This window comes from Trichosurus vulpecula, chromosome 3, assembly GCF_011100635.1.
Source record: "Trichosurus vulpecula isolate mTriVul1 chromosome 3, mTriVul1.pri, whole genome shotgun sequence".
NCBI lineage: Eukaryota > Metazoa > Chordata > Mammalia > Diprotodontia > Phalangeridae > Trichosurus > Trichosurus vulpecula.
Genome location: NC_050575.1, coordinates 163638791 through 163660209, shown reverse-complemented (window position 1 = coordinate 163660209; position 21419 = coordinate 163638791). Strand labels below are relative to the sequence as shown.

The 21419-nt window shown below is 34.5% G+C and overlaps 1 protein-coding gene across 11 annotated transcripts in view; it reads left to right on the top strand.

Moving 5' to 3' along the window:
* The window catches only part of FNBP1 (formin binding protein 1), a 189603-nt gene that overhangs the window by 60450 nt on the left and 107734 nt on the right, over positions 1–21419 (top strand). For all 11 annotated transcript variants that reach the window (XM_036748979.1, XM_036748971.1, XM_036748970.1 and 8 more), the window contains exon 2: positions 17439–17554. In XM_036748979.1, coding sequence (XP_036604874.1) covers positions 17439–17554 — 116 coding nt within the window. The remainder of the gene's footprint in view (positions 1–17438; positions 17555–21419) is intronic.

The window sequence follows — 21419 nt, the reverse complement described above, 5'->3', positions numbered from 1 at the left end:
CCATTGCTATCTGAAGAAATGCTCCAAATCACTAATCAGAATGTAAATTAAAGCAACTTTGAGGTTCTACTTCCCTCCCATCAGATTGGCAAAACAGAAAATGACAAATATTAGAGAGACTCTGGGAAGAAAGGCAGAGTAAAATGTACTATGAATTGATCTAGGTTTTCTGGAAAGTATTTTGGAAATGTGCCCTTAAAAGTCACCAAACCCCATGTGTTCTTCACTTCAACAAACCCACTACTATTACTCTACCCTAAAGAGATAAGACGAAAAGGACCCATACTGATATTGTGTATCAATAATATTTATAGCAGCTGTTTTTATACTGTCAAAGAAATTAGAAACTAAGGAGGTGGCCATCAACTATGGACTGGCTGAAAAAATTATGATATATGAACGTAATAGAATATTATATTGTGACTTAAGAAATGATGAAAAGGGAAGTTTAAAAAAAAGTACCTGGGAATCAGTATGAACTGAAGCCAAGTAAAAGTTAGTATAACTAAGAGATCAATTTATGGAGTAGAAAAAGTATTGTAAAGAAAAATGATTTTGAAATGCTTAAGAACTCTAAATCGGTGAAGTGACCAGCCATAACTAGGGATGACCATTATAAAGCAAGCTTACTAGCTCTTTTTGTGATAGCAAAGAATTGGAAATCAAGGGGATGCCCATCATTTGGGGAATGGCTGAACAAGTTGTGGAATATAAGTATAATGGAATACTATTGTGCTATGAGAAATGGGGAAGATACAGACTTCATAATAACCTGGAAAGACCTACATGATATGATGCTGAGTGAGAGGAGCAGAACCAGGAGAACATTGTACACATCCACAGACATATTGATTCTGTGATGACTAACTTTGATAGACTTGGCTCTTCTCAGCAATACAAGGCTCAAAGGCAGCTCCAAAGGACTCATGATGGAGAAATCCATCCAGAGAAAGAACTGTGGAGTCTGAATGTAGATTGAGGCAAACTATTTGCTCCCTTTTTTTTTCTCTTCTTTTTTGGCTTCGTTTCTTCTCTCTCATGATTCATTCCATTGGTCATAATTCTTCTCTATAACTTGACTACTGTGTAAATAAGTTTAATGCGAAGGTTTATGTAGAATCTATGTCGGACTGCATGCCATCTTGGGGGGAAGGGGGTAGGGGAGGGAAGGAAAGAAAATTTGAAGCTCAAGAACATGGAGAATTGAGTATTGTAAACTAAAAATAAAAAATCTAATTTAAAAAAAAAAGGTAAAAAATATAAATAAATAAAGCAAGCTTACCATTTCCTGACAGAGAGATGATAGATTCAAGATGCAGCACAAGCCATATATTTTTGGATGTAGCCTAGTTGTGGATTGGTTTTGAGTGACTTTGCTTATTTGTTACAGATTTTTGTTTTACTTTTTCTTCATTTGGAGAAGATTTGGGGCACATTGGATAGTGATAGTTTTGCCATAAAAGAAAGAAAAACAATTATATAAGCATTTAATCAAACATGTACAAAAGATAACAGAAGGAAGTTCAAAAGGAAACAGGAGAGCTTTTGAAAGCAACATATTGATTTAATTATATACTTTTTAAAAAAGTAAGTTGTATGTAATAGATTCACAGATTCGCATATAATTATCTTTTCAGCTCTGCATATAGAAATGCTCATTGTCCTCCCTTTGGTGTTTTAAGTACAGAATTTTAAAGAAAATTTTTAAAAATTGCATCATCATCAAAGAAACTAAATGGTGTTCAAAATTGAGTAACCCTTGACCATTTGCAATTTTTTATTGAAAGAGTCATATTACTACTGTAAGCCTTGTATTTTAGTGTAAGGGATAATATTTTGATATTGAGATTAGAGGTCTCAAATAAAGACAGGTTCCTTTGTGAAAGATGGAAAGTACAGAGAAAAGAGAGGAAAGAAGCTTACTATATATCAGGCACTTGCTAAACATTTTGCAGTTGAGGAAATTGAGGTAGTCAGAAGTTAAGTGACTTGTTTGGGGTCACACAGCTAATATCTGAGGCTGTATGTGAAGTCTTCCTGATTCCAGGGCCAGTACTTTATCCATCGTGCCACCTAGTTGCTTTCATGAATGACTGAATGAATGAATTTAATGCTGTAAGAATGAATGAAAAATGCATAAAAATTGCTTAATCTGTGCCAGTGTATTAAACACTGAGGATGCTGCAAATACAAAAGGTAGGAAGTTTGTCCAAATGTGGCTCAATAGCCACAGTTTAGAAATAACCTGGTTAGAATGGAGGATTTTAAAATTCTTTTCAATTCTTCATTATATTTATTATACTGCATTGTTTATGATTATAATAATTGATGAAAAAACAGAGACCATTCTCCATGTGCACCCTATTCTCTACATCTTTATACCTGTTGACATCATTCCCCAGTTCTCTTCTCCTTCACTTCACTTTCTATTGAAGAGTTGGCCCTTCTCCCCAAAGCCAATTCTTCCATTCCATATATTTGGTGTTCATTCATTCATTCATGTTCAACTCTTCATGACCCTATGGACCATAGCACACCAGGTCCTTCTGTCTTCTATTCTCAAAGTTCGTCTAAGTTCATGTTTATTGTTTCCCTGAGACTGTCTATCCGTCTCATCCTCTGCTGTCCCCTTTTCCTTTTGCTTTTAATCTTTCCTAACATCAGGGTCTTTTCCAATGAGTCCTGTCTTCTCATTATGTGGCCAAAGCATTTTAGCTTCAGCTTCCATATTTTACTTTTCAATGAATAGTCTGAATTAATTTCTTTAAGTATTGACTGATTTGATGACTCTCAAAGGTCTTCTCCAGCACCATAATTTACAAACAGCAGTTCTGTGGCCTTCAGCTTTCCTCACAGTCCAACTCTCACAGCCGTATGTAACAGCAAGCACCCTAGCATATCCAGGATGGCCTGCCAGCTCAGGTTCTTTGATCTGCTTCACTAGGAAAGATAGCTTTTTAAAGTGTTGCCAATCTTTAATTACGTTCACTAGTTCAGGGGAAAAGTCAGCACCCTGAACGTCAGAAAATACAAGCAGAGAAGATATAAGCACAAAGATCAATAGACAGGGCTCTAACTGCCTGATCAAAGCAGTATTGCTATACACTTTACATATTATCACTGGATCAAGAGAGCCTTTACATCTGAGTAGTTGAGGAGCTCTGAACATATGGCTACTCAGAGTCTCAACCAGGAAATCAAAAAGTCCTTTTCATAAGTGAGGCTCCAATGCAAAATACCAATTCAGAGTATATATACACTTCTCAGAGCCAGAAGGCATCATAACCCTCATGACTCAGTGCCTAATTAGAAATTAGCAAAAAGTGTTAAAACCTTCCTACAAGCAAGCCTCCCCTAAACAAAGCTCCTCCTTAGGCAAGTCTCTCCCCTAGTGGGCTCTATGTGACTCAGGATGTATCACATCTATGAGCTGGGCCAGAGCTCAAAGCAGGTCACATAGGCCTATTAATGGACAGGGAAGATCTTCCTATTCCATTTAACATCATACCATACAATGCTACTGGAAAAACCATAGCTTTGACTATATGGAACTTTGTTGGCAAGATCATTTCTCTGCTTTTTAGTATGCTGTCCTGATTTGCGATAGATTTCCTTCCAAGGAGCAAGTGTCTTTTAATTTCATTGCTGCAATCATTGTCTTGGATGAACTTTGAGCCCAAGAGTGTAAAATCTAAATCTGCTTCCATTTCTTTTCACTCTATTTGCTAGGAAGTAATGGGACAAGTTGCCGATATCTTAGGTTTTTTTTTTTATGTTAAGCTCCAAGCCAGCTTTTTACATTTTCTTTCACCCTCCTCAAGAAGCTTAATTCCTCTTTACTTTCTGTCATCAGACTGGTATCATCTGCATATCTAAGATTGTTGAAATTTCTTCTGGCAACCTTAGTATGAGGACATTTTGCATGATGTACTCTGCATATAAGTTAAATAAATAAGGTAACAATATACAGACTTGTATTTCTCTTCCAATCTTAAACCAGTCAGTTGTTTCATGTTCAGTTTTAACTGTTGCTTTTTGGCCTGCATACAGGTTCCTCAGGAGACAAGTAAGATCATCTGGTACTCCCATCTCTTTGAGGACTTGCCACATTTTGTTTGTAGTCTGTGAAGCAAAAGTAGATGTTTTTGTGCAATTGCCTTCCTTCCTCCTTAATCCAGAAAATGCTGGCGGTTTGGTCTCTTTAAAAGCCAACCTGCCCACATAAATCATCAACATTTCCATATATCACCAACAAAACCCTGCAAGAAGAAACAGTAAGAGATACCGTATTTAAAATAACAAAGACAATAAAAAATACCTGGGAGTATGCCTGCCAAGAGAAACCCAGGAACTACCATGAACATAATTTTTTTTTGTATGAACATAATTATAAAATACTTTTTATAGAGATAAAGTAAAATTTAAGTAATTGGAGAAATATTAATTGTTCACAAATGGGCAGAGCCAGTATAACAAAAATGACAATTCTACCTAATGTAATTTACTTATTCAATGCCATCCCAGTTAAATTCCCCCCAAAACTTTATTGAGCTAGAAAAATAATACCAAAATTCGTTTAGAAGGAAAAAAGATCAAGAATATCAAAGGAATTAATTTAAAATGTAAAGGAAGGAGTTTAAGTAGTACCAGATCTTAAATTATAAGGCAGTAATTATTAAAACTAGTACTGGCTAAGAAGTAGAAAGGTAGATCAGTGGAACAGAGTTAACATATAATACACAGTAATAAGTGATTATAGTAACCTTGTGTTTGACAAATGTAAAGATTTAAGCTTTTGGGATAAGAGTGGACTATTTGGTAAGAATTGTTGGGAAAACGGGAAAGCAGTCTGGCAGAAATTGGGTATAGACCAGTATCTTATACCATTTACCAAGACAAGGTAAAAATGGATACATGTACTAGATATAAAGGGAGATATAAGTAAATTAGAAGAACATTGAACAGATTACCTGTCAGACTTATGAATAGGAGAAGAATTTATGAATAAACAAGAGATAGCATTGTGAGTAATAAAATGGATAATTTTGATTATATTAAATTAAAAAGGTTTTGTACAAATAAAACGAATGTAGCCAAGATTAGAAGGAAATCAGAAAATTGGGGAAAAATTTTTATAGACAGTTTTTCAGATAAAGGTCTCATCTCAGATACATAGAGAACTGTCAAATTTATAAGAATACAAGTCATTCCCCAATTGATAAATGGTAAAAAAATTTGAATAGCCAGTTTTTCAGTGAAGAAATCAAGGTGTTTATACATATACATACATATATACACACACACATATATAGATATAGATGTATAGTCATTTGAAAAATGGTTTAAATCTTTATTGATTAGAGAAATGTGAATTAAAACAACTCTGAGATATCTTTTCACCCCTATCAGATTGGCTAAAATGATGGAAAAGGAAATTGACTAATGTTGGAGGGGATATGGAAAAAATGGGACACTAATACACTGTTGATGGAATGTGAACCGATCCAACCATTTTGGAGAGCAATTTGGAGTTATGCCCAAAGAGTTACAAAACTATATATGACCTTTGACCCAGCAATGCCACTATCAGGTCTATTTCCCAAGGTGATCAGGGGAAAAGGAGAAGAACCTATATGTTCTAAAATATTTATAGCAGCTCTTTTTGGTAGCCAAGAACTGGAAATTGAGGGGATGCTGATCAATTAGATAATGGCTAAAACAACTTGTGGTATATGACTGTGATGGAATACCACTGTGCTATAAGAAATAATGAGCTAATTGATTTTAGAAAAACATGGAAAGACTTGGATGAAATAATGAACCAAAAGAACACTGTGTATAGTAATAGCAGTATTATTCAAAGAATAACTTAGAACAACTAAATTATTCGGAATATTATAAATACTCAAATCAACTACAAAAGACCTGTGAAGGAAGATGCTGTTCACATCCAAAGAAAGAACTGATAAAAAGAAGTGTCCATTTTGTGCACATCTGTGTCATATGGTGGCCTTCTCTGGTGTGGGGTGGGGAGGGAGACAGTTTGGCACTTAAAATGTAACAAAAGAGTAAATAAAATAAATTTTTTTTTCAAAAAGCAAGACATAAAAAAAAAAAGAAAAGAAAAAAACCAGCCTGCTCTTTTGTTAATTCTCAGTTCACGTGTTGCTGAAGCCTAGCTTTCAGAATTTCAAGCATAACCTTGCTGGCACATGAAATGAGTGCAATTCTTTGGTATTGTTCCCTTCCATGTATACAGTTGATCTGATGGTTCTGGAGGAGAAAGTGAGGCTGGTGACCTTGCACAGTGCCCCCTCACTCAAATCGAAGTCAACTGCAAGTCATGTCATCATTTTCCTGATGTCATAGTCCTCTTGGAAAATGAAGGACAAGCACAACAACTTCTTCACCTCTCATTCACTTCTCAGTTCCTTACTATCTGGCTTCCAGCTGAACCACTCAACTGAAATGGGTCTCTCCAAAGTTCCCAGTGATCTCTTAATTTTTAAATCTGTTGTCGCCTTTTCATTCCCCTCATCATTTTTGTTCTCAGGGTTTCCTTGACACTGGTCCATCTTTGTCTTCCTACTTTGCTGGATCAACATTCATATTGTGTCCCCTTATCTATGGGTATACTCTAAAGTTCTATTCTAACCATCTTCTTATTTCTCTCTTCTCTCTTGATCCTTTCAACTTCCATGAATTTAATGAATTTATCTGTGCTGATGACTTTGAGATCTATGATCTCTCTCCCAATATTCAGTCCCATATTACCAACTTCTCTTTGGACCCTTCAAATTCAACTTTCACTATTTCTAAAACAACTCATTATTTCCCCCCACTCCCAAAAGCCCTCTTCTTCTAAACCTTGCTGTTTCTATCAATGACATGTTCTTGTTATCTGCATTCACAGCTTTCATTGACTCCTCACTTGTATTCACCACACATCCATTCAGTTGCCAGTTCTGCCACATACACCCCTCTCTGCTGACATAGCCTCAGCAATATTTCAGGCACTTATCACTTCTTGTGTACACTGTTGCCTTAACCTCCTCTCCCTCCCTCCCCTCCCCTCCCCTTCCCTTTCCTTCTCTCTTTCTTTTACATATGTATGTACACACACATGTATCATTTTCCTTGCCTCAAATCTCTCCCCTCTCCCATTTATAGAGCTGTTAAAGTGAGATTCCTAAAGCAAAGGTCTGGCCATGTGATTGCTTTTCAGTAAACAACCGTGGTTTCTGTTAGAGCTGGGATCAAATACACATTCCCCTTTTTGGCATTTAGGATCCTTCACAACTTGGTTCCAACCTACCTTTCTGATTACTTGCATTCACACACTCCACATCTTACCTGTGACTAAGTCTTGTCTATTTCCTCCACAATACCTTTTGCATCTCTATCCCTGTCTTCACTCAACTTCTAGACTAGTTGAGACCCTAATTATTTCTTAACTCTTGGAATTGCCTGTTATTTGGTCTTGCTGCTTCTGGCCTCTCTCTTCTCCATTCTGTCCTCCATGTTTGTGCCTAGGGTAAAATTCAAAGGTTCTATCTGGCATTTAAAACCTTCTTCATGTGTCTCCCACCAGTTATATTTCATGCTATTCTTCTAAACATAACCTTTACAGTAACCAACCTCAACTGCTAGCTGTTTCCTTTTGCTCACGTGGTCCTTCATATTTGAACTGCTCGTTCTCGTCATTGCTACTTCCTAGTTTCCTTCAACGCAGATGTCAGGTCTCACATAAGGCCTTTCTTTATGCACCTCCTCTTCCCCCGTGTTAGTGTTCTCCCTCTTGAGATTACTATTTAATTTTGTATTTACTTATCTGTGTACGTTTTGTGGTCCACTCTCAGTAAAATTTAGGCTACTTGAGGGTAGCAGTTATTTTGGTTTCGTCTCTATATCTCCAAAGCCAACCACAATGCCTCAGACATACTAGTCCTTTACTAAAGAATTGTTAAATTGAGTCATGACTTTGTCGCCCTTTTTCCCTGCCTTCTTTTGCCTTTTTGAATTAAAGATACTTGTCCTCCAAGGTGCTTTGTCTTCATTACACTGTCTTTTTTTTCCTACTCTGTCTTGCTTTCTGTGTTTTTCTATGTTGGTTTCTTTTTCTCATTGTTAGGCAGGAACATGATTTGTGGGGGAGGGAAATACCATCAGAAATTGGTGTGGGATGCATGAGACATAATTCTTTAATTTTTTTGAAAGAATTCAGGGCATTTGGGGGAGGAAAACAGACTGAACCTTTGATTCTGCTCGTTAAGCAGACTGGGGAAAATGTACAGTCACATTCAGGCAGCATTCATGGTGAACCCAGGAAATAAACAGTAACTTACACTTCCATGTTGAAGATGTTTCACAGATGTTATCATAACTTGCAGCCAAGAATTACATCTTGCTTCTTAAGAATGCTTCTGTAAAGTACTTTGACTAGCACTCTTGGAAAAACAATTCTTGTGTTTATGCAAAACTGAGTAGAAAATGTTTTTTCTTTCTCTGACTAGTTTTTCCACAATTCATTACAATTGGGACAACTTCTAAAGTGGCATCTGTCTACCTTTAAATGTGAAATACTGACTAAAATTTTTCAGAATAACAAGCTTTTAACAATGATATTATTAAGAACAATTTTTCCCAATGATACTTACAACATTTTTTTCCTTAAATCTTATCATTTTTTGCAGTTACCATGTTTAAGACAATTTATAGTAATTTAAAGGAACCATAAAGGGAATTGAAAGAGCTATAGACATCTGTGGTACATTGGTTGTCATTGTGGACCCTTCATATAGTTGTGGGATCAGCTGCCGTGTCCTGACCAAATGCTTTTTGTTCAAAACTGGCACAATCAAAATGCCAGAACTTTTTCTCACAATATATTTAGAGCCATTGGCTCCCTTTTCATGTTACCAACTGATACAAAATTGCATTCCATTTTGCTAAGCCTCCCATGCCTTTACAAGACTTTTAATTTGCCACTTTCTCCACCCTTCTTGTTTGTTGCATATCCAATACCAACCTCCTTACTGCCCTTTCTCAATTCTATCGTCATTCAGAGATGGGACCATTGTGCAAATTTCAGCTTTCTGCATGTCTTTCCTTTTATGTATGTCTTGTCTTCTTCTAACACTCAACTCAGGTATGTTTTTCTGTCTTGTTTATGCTTAGAACTGTCAAGGTGTATATTTACATTAATAGCTTATAAGGTGTTTGAAATACTATCTATGTTGGCAGTATAACAGTTTATTTGTATGCCTATTGTTATGACAAAAGCCAATTTTATAGGCAGAGCAAGTAAACATATGTATGTCTTTTAGGCAAGATGAACATTTGGAACAATTCTCATCTGTCAACATTATTGCTTCCTTCTATGCTTTCTTTTTCTTAAAATTCTCTACAATAACTTGTCTATTCAACAAGTGTACTGTTAACATTTTTTACTGTTTATCTGCCAAGTTGTATCATGGGTTCCTGCTTACCTAAGCTAGTTTTACATGTGCAACCTGTGGAATGGTCCATTTACAAAACTCATGTTGAAAGATCACAAGTGAGTATTGGGCTTTTCTGAGATTTGATATATTTACATTCTCAAAATAAAGTTGATGTGTTTGTGATTCTCATGAGACTAAATCATATAACTTATCTTTGCTAATATGATCTGCTCTATCTTCACATATCATTACATTTTGTCTTTGGAACTTTGTTCGTATATTGATATTCAACAAGTATTTATTGAATTGAATTCCTCCAAAGCAAACATGAATGATCTCTTTTAAAAGAATGAGCCAAGGCTTTTGTAAAATAGGCATTCCTGCTATTAATACAGTGTATGACATAAGAGTTCATAATTTATCTATATATATTAAATATAATCTTTCAGTTCTGCTGCAGTTTTTGAAAATTTTGGGTGGATCCTATGGTAGGGTTTATTATGGAGATGAGGTTGAACATAACTGATGTAAAGACAGAAAAGCATTGGTGAAATGATTTGTTTTTTAAAAAAAAACCAGTGACTTTGGGTACCCAACCATTGCAAAATGTTGTTTGTTAAGTTCCAAGCTCTACTGTAATGTTTAGTATTTAAAAATTTATTATAAATTCTTATGTTAACTTATACTTTTTAATGGTAGTGACTTCAAAATATAGAGGAAACATTTTATAATGCTTGAGACTTCTCACATCATCATAGTGCAAGGAATATTGTGCTATATTTGGAATCAGAGGACTTTGGTTCCAATTTTAACTCCATCGTTACTACTTATGAAACCCAGGGCAAGTCACTTAACCTCACTGAGCCTAGTTTCCTTACCTACAAAATGACAGGATTGACCTAGATGCCCTCTTAGATCCCTTCTAATTCTAAATCTTGGAACCTAGGTTAATTTCTTCATTGTGAATTCATAGATTCTGCTTGAAAAAGCTAGCCATTCATTAACTTTCCAATGTTCAAGTTGTTAGTGATAATAGTAATTTAATATGTTCAAGCAAGAATATTATCTAGAGTACCAAAGTACCTTAGTGGTAATGACAGTACCATGTAGCAAAGGTTAGAATTAACACATTCCCCCACTGCCCCCACCAATGACTTAGAAAACATCAATTTATCTTCCTAAGCAGAACTGTAACTAAGGAGAGCAGGTTTGGTATTTAAGACAAGCATGACAAGATATGCCCTGGGGCAAGCAGTATAAAAGGTGCTCTCAAATAAATTTAAAATAAATTTAGTATTGGGACAGAGGAAGTCCCATGGGAAAGAGAACCTGCCATATTACAATGTGAGAGAAGAAAGACCGCTCTGGAATTGGAGGACAAGATGGACCCAGCTAGGCAGGAATTAACCTGGGGCATGGCTTGGTATTTTTCTTTTTTAAATAATTATTCTTATTAAATAAAGTTCACTTGTTTCTGTTTGATAAAGTACAAATTTTTCTGAGCCTCTCTGAATTTCATTACTGCTGGGGTAAATCCCCCATTCGTCCCTCCTTTTTAAAGATTTGTTACTAAGTGAATATAGGAGAGAGAGCACCTCAGTAAAACTCATTATGCTTTCCTTTTCTTAACAGAATGATAAAGTTAGCAAGTTAAAAAAAACTTATTTTTACAGATGTATTTTGTTTTAACTTATTTTGTTGGTGTCTTTTGTTTTGGCATTACTTTCATTTCTGAATATTTTCCTCCTTCATTCCTATCTAGTCATCTGTGGTAGGTTGGTGACAGTGTCAGAAGAGAAAAGGAGACAGATATTATAAAGGTAGAAACAACAAGACTTGGGAACTGATTGGATATTGGGGCAGGGGAGGTGGAAGGCTGAGGAATCAAGGATGACACCCATGTTGTAAAGCTGTGTAACCAAGAAGATGGTGGTTCTCAATAGTAATTGTGAAGTTAGGAAGAGGGGAGAGTTTGTAGGGAAAGATAATGAATTCAGTTTTCAACATGTTGAGTTTAAAATGTCTGTGGGACATCCAGGTCCAGATGTCTAATAGACAGTTGGAGAGGTAAGAGATTTTAGGGCTGTCTAGATAAGTAGATATGAGAATTATCGGCATGGAGATGTTAATGAAATCCATGGGAAATGATGAAATCCTTAAGTAAAATAATATCAAAGGGCTCAGGACAGAACCTTGGGCTTCACTAGTAGTAAACGGACATCACCTGGATGAAGATCCAGCAATAGAGAATGAGAAGAACCATTCAGACTAGGAAAGAGAACCAGGAGAGGGTAGTGGCAAGAAAACCTTGAGAGAAGAGAAGATCAAGGAGAAAAAAGTGACTGACAATGTGAAAAGCTACAGAGAGGTCAAGAAGGATGAGGATTGAGAAAAGGACATTAGATTAGGTAATTAAGAGAGCAGTTTCAGTTGAAGGATGAAGTCAGAAGTAGAGAGTTAAGAAAAGAGAAGAAACCAACTGGAGGCACCAGTTGTAAATGGCCTTCTAGAGGAGGTTAGCCACAAAAGGTAGGAGAAATAACGGATGATAGCTAGTGGTGATGGATGGGAGAGACATAGGTGTGTGTTCTTGGGTGAACTTTTCTGTGGTCTGGCCTTTAAGAACAGTGCCAAAGAAAAACAGGATTTTGAAGAAGATGTAGAAAGAAAATCAAGTCACAACCTGAAAATTTGGGAATTATCTTTTGCATTTGCATAGCACCTACTATATGCCAGACACTTTGCTAAACACTTTTTACAAATATGTCATTATTTTCACAATGACTCTTTAAGGTAGACATTAAAATTATCTTCATTTGACAGTTAAGGAAACTAAGGCAAACAGAGGTTAAGTGACTTGCCTAGAGTGAGTCATTCAGCTAGTAATTTTGTCTAAAGCTGGATTTGAGCTCAGGTCTTCCTGACTCTAGGCCCAGTGCTGTATCCATTACACAATCTAGTGGCCAGAAACTCCTTTTGGAATCTACTTGTGTATTTTACAGTTGTCATTTTAACAGTTATACATCTACAATGTATTATGCCTTGGAAATATACAGACAAAAACAAAACAATCCTTATTGTAAGCAACTCAGTTCTACTGGTTCATTGTTTCACATCTGTGTTTGTGAATTTACTAGTGTTGAAGTAGGAATTTTTCTGGCTAAGTAAATTTCTTCAGAAGTGTTTGTCATCGATCAAGCATTTTTTTATGTGCTTACTATGTGCCAGGCAAGACAAAATGCATATAAAGATAAAAAAAGAGACAGAAATGAAACTGTCTCTTCCCTCAAGGAGCTTACATTCTTTCAGGGGAAATCACATATGCAAGTGTAAATAAATGACAAATGCATGCATATTAAGTACAAAATAATTTTGACATGGGGATGCAGTAGTGGCTGGGAGGGATCAGGAAAAGTGTCATATAGGAATTGGTACTTTAGATAAACTATGAAGGAAACTAGGCAATAAACATTTATTAAATTATGTGTACCAGGCACTGTACTAAGTACTGGAGACACAAATAGAAGCATGAATTGAGGGCCTCTAGGGTATACAGGGTTTTGAATGTCAAGCAGAGATTTTTATATTTGATCCTAGAGGTTTATTTAGTGTGGAGGGGAAGGGGAGTGACATAGTCAGACCTGTATTCTAGAATGGTCATTTGGGTAGCTGAGTGGAGGTTGGATTGGAATGGGGAAAGATTTGATATGGGTCCATAGCTCTCTTTTCTTTATCTTATCTCATCAAAAATGTTTGGCATAACTTTTTCAGTTTTGGGGGAATAATTTGCTTAGTAAAGCTATTATTTGCTCATTAAATGTCTAATAATATTCATCTCTAATATATAACATATATTAGAGATATATAGTATATCCATAATACACAATATAATATTCATCTAATGATATATTCATCTATAATTATATCTGGACCAGGAACATTTGGGAGGAGGAATAATTATTTTATGGATTGTTCAATTTCATTTTTTGAAATTAAAATCTCTAGTATATATTAATTTCAATATTATATTTTTGTAGGTAATTCATTTCTTTTACATTTTCAGTTTTACTGGTATATAATTCTTCATAGCAAGTTCTGATAATTCTCTGTAATGAAGGTAGTATAAAAAGCAATTTAAAAATTTTTTAATGTTCATTTATTTTTTAGTTTGAGTTCTAAATTCTCTGCCTCCCTCCAACCCTTCCCCCACCCATTGAGAAGATAAGCAATATGATACTTGTGTGAAGTCATGCAACACATCTTTCCATATTAGCCATATTGGGGGAAAAAAGAAGAATAAAGAAAATGAAAACAATATGCTTCAATATGCACTCAGTTCATTAGTTCTCTCTTCAGAGGTAGAGACCATTTTTCATCATGAGGTCTTTGGAATTGTCTTCGATCATTGTATCGATCAGAGTAGCTAAGACTTTCCCAATTGATATTATACAATATTGCTGTTACTGTGCACAATGTTCTTCTGGTTCTGCTTACTTCATATTGCATCAGTTCATACAAGTCTTCCTAGGTTTTTCTAAAACCATCCCCCTTGTCATAACCACAACTTGTTCAGTCATTCCCCAATTGATGGACATCTCATCAGTTTCCAATTCTTGGCCAACACACACCATAAACACACACACACACACACACACACACACACACACAGAGTTGCTGTAAATATTTTGTACATACGGGTACATATCTCTTTGAGATACAGACTTAGTAGTGATATTGTTGGGTCAAAACGTAGGCACAGTTTTATAGCTCTTTGGGCATAGTTCCAAATTATTCTGCAGAATGGTTGGACCAGTTAACAATTCCACCAACAATGCATTAGTGTACCTATTTTTCCACATCTCCAGTATCTGTCATTTTTCTCTTCTTTCAAATTAGCCAATCTGTAAGTGTGAGGTGGTAACTCAAAGTTATTTCAAATTGCATTTCTCTAATCAATAGTGATTTAGAGTAATTTTTTTAAATATAACAATTGAAAGCATTGATTCCTTCTGAAAACTGCCTCTTCATATCCTTTGACCATTTATCGACTGGAGAATCACTTTTATTTTTATAAATTTGTCTCAGTTTCCTATATATTTGATGAATGAGGCCTTTATCAGAGAAACTTGTCATAAATTCCTCCCCACCCTGTTTCCTGCTTTTCCTTCTAGTTTTGGCTGCATTGGTTTTGTTTGGGCAAAACCCTTTTAATTTCATGTAATCAAAATTATCCATTTTACCTCCCGTGATCCTATCTCTTGTTTGGTCTTTTCCTTTACCGATAGATCTGACAGGTAAATTTTTCAAAAGCATACATTTTTTTTTTAAATTAAAGGTGCCTTCAAATTTTATTTTTTCTTTTAAATAGTATTTTTCCCAATTATATGTAAACACAATTTTAACATTTTTTTTAAAATAAAATTTTGAGTTCCAAATTTTCTCCCTTCCCTAAGACAATAAACAATTCAATATGGGTTGTATATGTGCAATCACATAAAGCATATTTAAATATTAGTCAAATTGTGAAAGAAGAAACAGAACAAAAGGAAAAAACATAAAGAAATTGAAAAAATATGCTTTGATCTGCATTCAGACTCCATCAGTTCTTTGTCTGGATGTTGATAACATTTTTCATCATGAGTCTTTTGGAATTAAGCATAGAATTTTAAAAAGATAACTTGGGAAGAATTTCTTTTTCTGGGTAAAAATTTATAGTATAAAGATGAATTTTGCTTGAAGCCTCATTCTAGAATATCTCTTAGCTCATGAGGCCAAGATAACTTTATTGAAAACATGTTGCTGATTTAGTGCCAACAGCTTTCAAGTAAGACTTAGGCTGAATGTAGATAGATATCTTCAAAAATAATAATTTTGAGTGCCATAACTAGCAGACAGGGTTCTCTATATTGTATATACTAAGTCTAAGGAGAAAATGAATGTTGATATGATAGTCAGGAAGAAATATGCAGGTGAATTTATCTTAGTACTGCAGTGAATCTGGGGGATTCCCAGGAACTTCTGCAATGTAATTTCTCCAATTCTTTTGTCTCTGAGAACTTTGTAAATGTAGTATGAATTTTTACCAGATTTTCAAGCCATCAAAATCAACTTTAGGTGAGGACTAGAGGAGGGAGAGAAGCTTTATGCTGGAGGAGGGAATTTATTACTTACCAAAAATGGAAAAGGAAGGGGGGGGTAATTATTCAGAGTCCTGAGTTAGTATGAAAACTATGGTATTTACTATAATAAATAAGAATAATTATTTTGATTATATAATTGTTTGATTAGGCTTTCCCCCTCTCAAGTAGCTTTTGTCATTCTTCAGTCTTATTAACATGAATTTTGTTAGCAAGCCTTTTCTTGTTAAATAGCGTAAGGTTAGAATTTTTATTTTTATTCCTATAAGAATGGGGATTATTAAGATTTTACTTATGTTTAGATTTCTCAGTCTTAGGCCTAGTCAATTTCAGTTAACATTGTGATAAAAAAAAAATACCTGATCCAGAAACAATTTGGATTAAAAACTGAAGATTCAACTTTGTGTTTAAAGAGTAAACAGAAGAATTACTTTTGGTCATTTAGTGACATTATCTTTAATATTTGCAAAAATGTGTTAGGAATAACATTAGCAACAACTAGCGAGGAAATAATGTATCTTGCAAAGGGTTTTACTAAATAACTCCTTTTTAAAAACAGAATTTAGATTTATTTCTTTTTTTATTATTAATTAATTTATTTTTAGTTTACAACATCTAGTTCTACAAGCTTTTGAGTTCCAGTTTTTCTCCCCCTTCCTCCCTTCATCCTCCCCAGGATGGCAGGCCATCAAATATAGACTCTACATATACATTCACATTAAACATATTTTCAAATTAGTCACGTTGCAAAGGAGAATTATAACCAATGGAATGAACCATAAGAAAGAAGAAACAAAACAAAACAAAAAAGAGAGAAAGCAAATAGTATGCTTCAATCTGCATTCAGACTCCATAATTCTTTCTCTGTGTGTGGATAGCGTTTTCCATCACGAGTCTTTTGGAGTTATCTTCTCTGAATGTGGATAGCATTTTCTATTGTGAATGAGCCTTTTGGAATTGTCTTAGAACCTTACATTGCTGAGAAGAACCAAGTCTCTCAAAGTTAGTCATTGCACAATGCGGCTGCTACTTCACTCAGCATCAATTCATATAAGTCTTTTCAAGTTTTTCTGAAGTCTGCCTGCTCATTATTTCTTATAGCACAGTAGTATTCCATTATATTCATATACCACAACTTGTTCAGCCATTCCCCAATTGATGGACATCTCAGTTTCCAGTTCTTTGCCACCATGAAAAGAGCTGCTATAAATATTTATGTACATGTGGGTTCTTTTCCCATTTGTATGATCTCTTTGGGATATAGCCCTAGAAGTGGTATTGCAAGGTCAAAAGGGTATGCATGTTTTTATAGCCCTTTGGGCATAGTTCTAAATTGTTCTCCAAAATGGTTGAATCAGTTCACAACTCCACCAAAAATGTATTAGTGTTCTACTTTTCTCACATCTTCTCCAGCATTTGTAATTTTCTCTAATTTCTAATTGCATTTCTCTAATCAATAGTGATTTAGAGCATTTTTTCATATTAGCTTTATTTCTAAGATTACTGTCACCAATTCCAGGCACTTATTTTGAGGCTCCACTCAGATTAGTAATTGGAATGTTAAGCATTGGGGTGATTTTGAATTAATGAGAATTTTTTTAAAAATTGCTGTCACGATTTTGTGCCGGTGCCCAAAGAAATTATGTGTGACAAACACTATTCCCGTTGGAATATGTGCTATGAACAAGGCAGCTATCAAATCAAATTTGGTAATGCTAATTTTAAATAGTTCACTAACTACTTAAAAATCACAAAACATATAAGTAATACTTTTTGTACAGCAGTAGTGTTGTGGGAATTATTATTTAAAGTTCTACCCAAACAGAACAAAACTCTAAACTGTCTCCTTGGTTTTTAACAGGATCAATTTGACAACTTAGAAAAACATACACAGTGGGGAATTGATATTCTAGAGAAATATATCAAATTTGTCAAGGAACGGACAGAGATTGAAATCAGCTATGCAAAACAACTTAGGTAAGTTGATATTGAAAAAGGTGATTGCTTTGATAATTGTAATAAGCCCTTGAAAATAAAAAAAAATTAAAAATGGTATATAATCATGTTTTTATTTATATAGCTTTTGAATTATTTAGTGTTTCTCAATGTAAGTAGAATATATTGTTTTAATAATAACAATCTATTTTTAAAGATAAAAATTTAACTTTCTTAAGCTGTGAGAAAAAAGCTAGGTCATTAATGTTGAACGTCAATTCCCTTATGTTTTCTTGTTGAACATTGGTGCAAATAATATTTTTTTTTGAAGGGGGTAGGCAGGGCAATTGGGGCTAAGTGACTTGCCCAAGGTCACACAGCTAGTAAGTGTGTAAGTGTCTTGAGGCTAGGTCCTCCTGGTCCTCCTGACTCCAGGGCAGGTGCCCTGTACCTCACTGTACCACCTAGCTGCCCCCTTGAGGCAAATAATGTTAAAATGTTTAGGCATTTGTTATCTTTGGAATTTATCAAATATTTTGGTGATTGGTATGAAAGGATTTAAAAGGTATTAGTGGGCCCAAAGTCATTAAGCTTTAATGGCTTATGGGCATACGTGATCTTTATTTTGTTTTAGAGCTTCATTTGTATTATGTTGTATAGGACCTATTTAAGTTCTTGTAGACTTTCTTGTTTTTATCCAGGTCATTTGTGTGACTTAAATATTTTATCTCCATTGAGTCAATAAATACTAATAAATAAATAAATAATACTAATAAATAAATAAAAATAATGCTTAATGAAATAATGACTTTTTAAAAATAACACTGGATTGTACAATAATTGTAAAAAACGTAAAAGTAAAATAACATAATGCCCTTATTTTAATAATGGATATTCTTATGTAACAGATTTATAGTCTTTCTAATCTCCATTCTGCTTTGTTAGGGACCTTAGAAGCTAGTCACCTATTATTAAATAGTTATCATCTCTAAGACATTCCCGAAAAGTAGTTATCCAGCATCCTCTTTAAAACTTCCACTGAGGCAGAACCACTATCTCTCCAAGCAGTACATTTTACCTTTGTACCACTCTGTTTCTTAGGAAGTTTTTCTTCATTGAATTTGCTTTTCTGCAGCCTTTTCTAGTTATTCACTCTAAGAAGAGTAAGCCTAATTTCTTTTCTGTATAATAACTGTATTTGAAGACATTTATCGTGTTCATGCAAAGTCTTTTTTCTAGACTAAACATCCCTTTTTCTTTCAAGTAAACCTCATTCTACACTATGTCAAGTTCCCTTACCATTCTGGGCATTCTTGACTGTTGATGAAATATTCATGAATTCATGTAATGTGGCTACAGATCCAGTATTTAACAGGTTACATAATTACTCCACAGAAAATAATTTTATTTTTATTATATGTGCCCTACTTTAGATTTAGTTCAATTTACCATTCATCTCTTTTATTTCGTTTAGGATGAATTGAGGTCATGGTTACACAGTTCATAAGCTGTGCTAGATTTTGGGAGAGTACGTGTAGATCCCATTTCCTTCAGTGCACTCTCTAATAACATATGTGAAATTTCAGACATTAACCTGTGTTCGTATAGAGCCATTAGTTTCTTTCAGAAAATAAATTCCATATGCAGCTCAAGGTTGGCAAAAAATTTCATTTGGTTTCATCCAGTTTTTTGTCTCTCTTCCCAGGCAGCACCTTGTTTTCATTCTCTTAGCCTAGGTAGTATGCCTGGGGATCAGGATAAAGATTGAGATATTAACTATTATATTCCAGAAACTGTTTTAACCCTTCATTATTGATTTAGGATTTAATTTCAAATTGATTAATTGGTCCTCTCCTATAGTAGTCCCAAAATTTGTATTATTTTAATTTTGAAAAATATAGGCGTTATTGATAAAGAAATAGTCTCCTAGGAAACATTTTCCTGAAATCCATCTATTAGCATAGTCCCCTAAGAAGGACCTATATATTAATCACTTATTGGGGCAAGTTGATGTAGTAGGACATAAGTAATAAAGTAAATGTCTTTAAACCAATTCCTAATCCTTTTCACATGTCTCCTAATCTGTTTTTTTATCCAACATTGTATAATTCTAGTGTACTGCATCTTGGTTACTTTATAGTGATAATTACATATTCAATAGGATAAAACTGATGAAGTCTGAACATATCAGAATTAATTAAAAAGAATAATATTAAATTCTTAGATATAATTTTAAAACTAATATTTATAGACTTTTGTTTTTCATTTGAGGAAAAGAGAATTACATTTTTTTCTTTATTTTGTCATGGGATATTTTGGAGGGTCTAGGTTTGTGATTTCATTCATGATTTCATTCATTTCATTCATAAAGTCAAGTGTTGTTTACAGTGTCTCTAATTTGACATAGGTCTGCATTTTACAACCATGTCTTCGTTTAATAATCTTTATTAAAATATAAGTAATAATACATTCTTTTTCTAAGCATTTCCTACTCTCATGATTTATGAGGTATATCTAGAATAAAGGGGAATAGCAATACTAATTACTTTTTTTGAGAAATCGAGAAATCTTTGAGTAGTTTTTAATTTGAACCATTTCTTTTTAGGGTAGAAGTTATTCGTTAGTATTTATAAGAAATGTCCTGAGAACATTTGTTCACGTTGCCAATTTAATTTATTTATTGGAATTGTTGAGGAGGGACAATTTCAAAATTTTGCTTACTACTAATGAAGGTATTTGATTTTGTTTGGAAATTGTGAAACGGTGAATAGAAGGTAGTCATCAGATATGTGCTTTAAAATTTCTGATGGAAAATGACCTGTTCTTTGCTGAGGCAGCCCTTTCTATTTTTGAACCTCTGTATTAGGAAGTTATCATCACATCCAGTCAAGTTTGCTTCTCATCACCTTCCTCTCATTGTTCCTAGGTGTTCCCTTTGGAACCAAACAGAACAAATCTAGACCTTCTTTCACATCATAATCTTTCAACTATTTGAAGCCATAGTTAACATTCAGTTTAAGTCAACAAGTCAACAAACATTATTAGTTCCTACTATGTGTTAGGTACTACATTTAGCCCTGGAGAAACAAAAAACAGTTTACCCTCAAGGACCTTATAGACTAATGTATAAGATAACAAGCAAACAACTGTATAAGCAAGATATATGCATGACAAATTGAAGATAATCCTGGTTGGAAGGTACTAAGATTAAGGAGTACTGGGAAAGGCTTCTTGCAGAAGGTAGAATTTCATCTAAGCCTTAAAAACCAGGGAATCCATGAGGCAAAGGTGAGAAGGGAGAGTTCCAAGAAAGGGGAATCAACCACTAAAAATTTACAGTTTGGAGAATGTTTCTGTGTGAGGAACAGCAAAGACACCAATGTCACTGCATCATAAAGTATATAGGAATTATTAAGATGTAAGAGAAGACTTTGTAAAAGTAGGAAGGGGCAGGATTATGAAAACCATTAAAAGCCAAACATAGAATTTTATATTTGATATTGTTGGTACTAGAGAGTCACTGGAGTTTATTGAGTGAGGATTGGGGATCTATGACATAGTCAGACCTGTGCTCTTAAGAAGAACATTTTGAAATTGTAGTATAAAGTAGCAATCATCAAAACTATTTGGTACTGCCTAAGAAATAGAGGGGTAGATCAGTGGGACAGGTTAAGCACACAAGATGCAGTAGTCACTGACTATAGTAATCTATTGTTTGATGAACCCAAAGACCACAGCTTCTGGGATGGGAACTCACCATTTGACAAAAACTGCTGGGAAAACTGGAAAATAGTATGGCAGAAACTGGGCATAGACCATATGCCAAAATAAAGTCCAAATGGGTTCATGAGTTAGATATAAAGGCTGATACTATAAACAAATTAGGGGAGCAAGGAACAGTTTATCT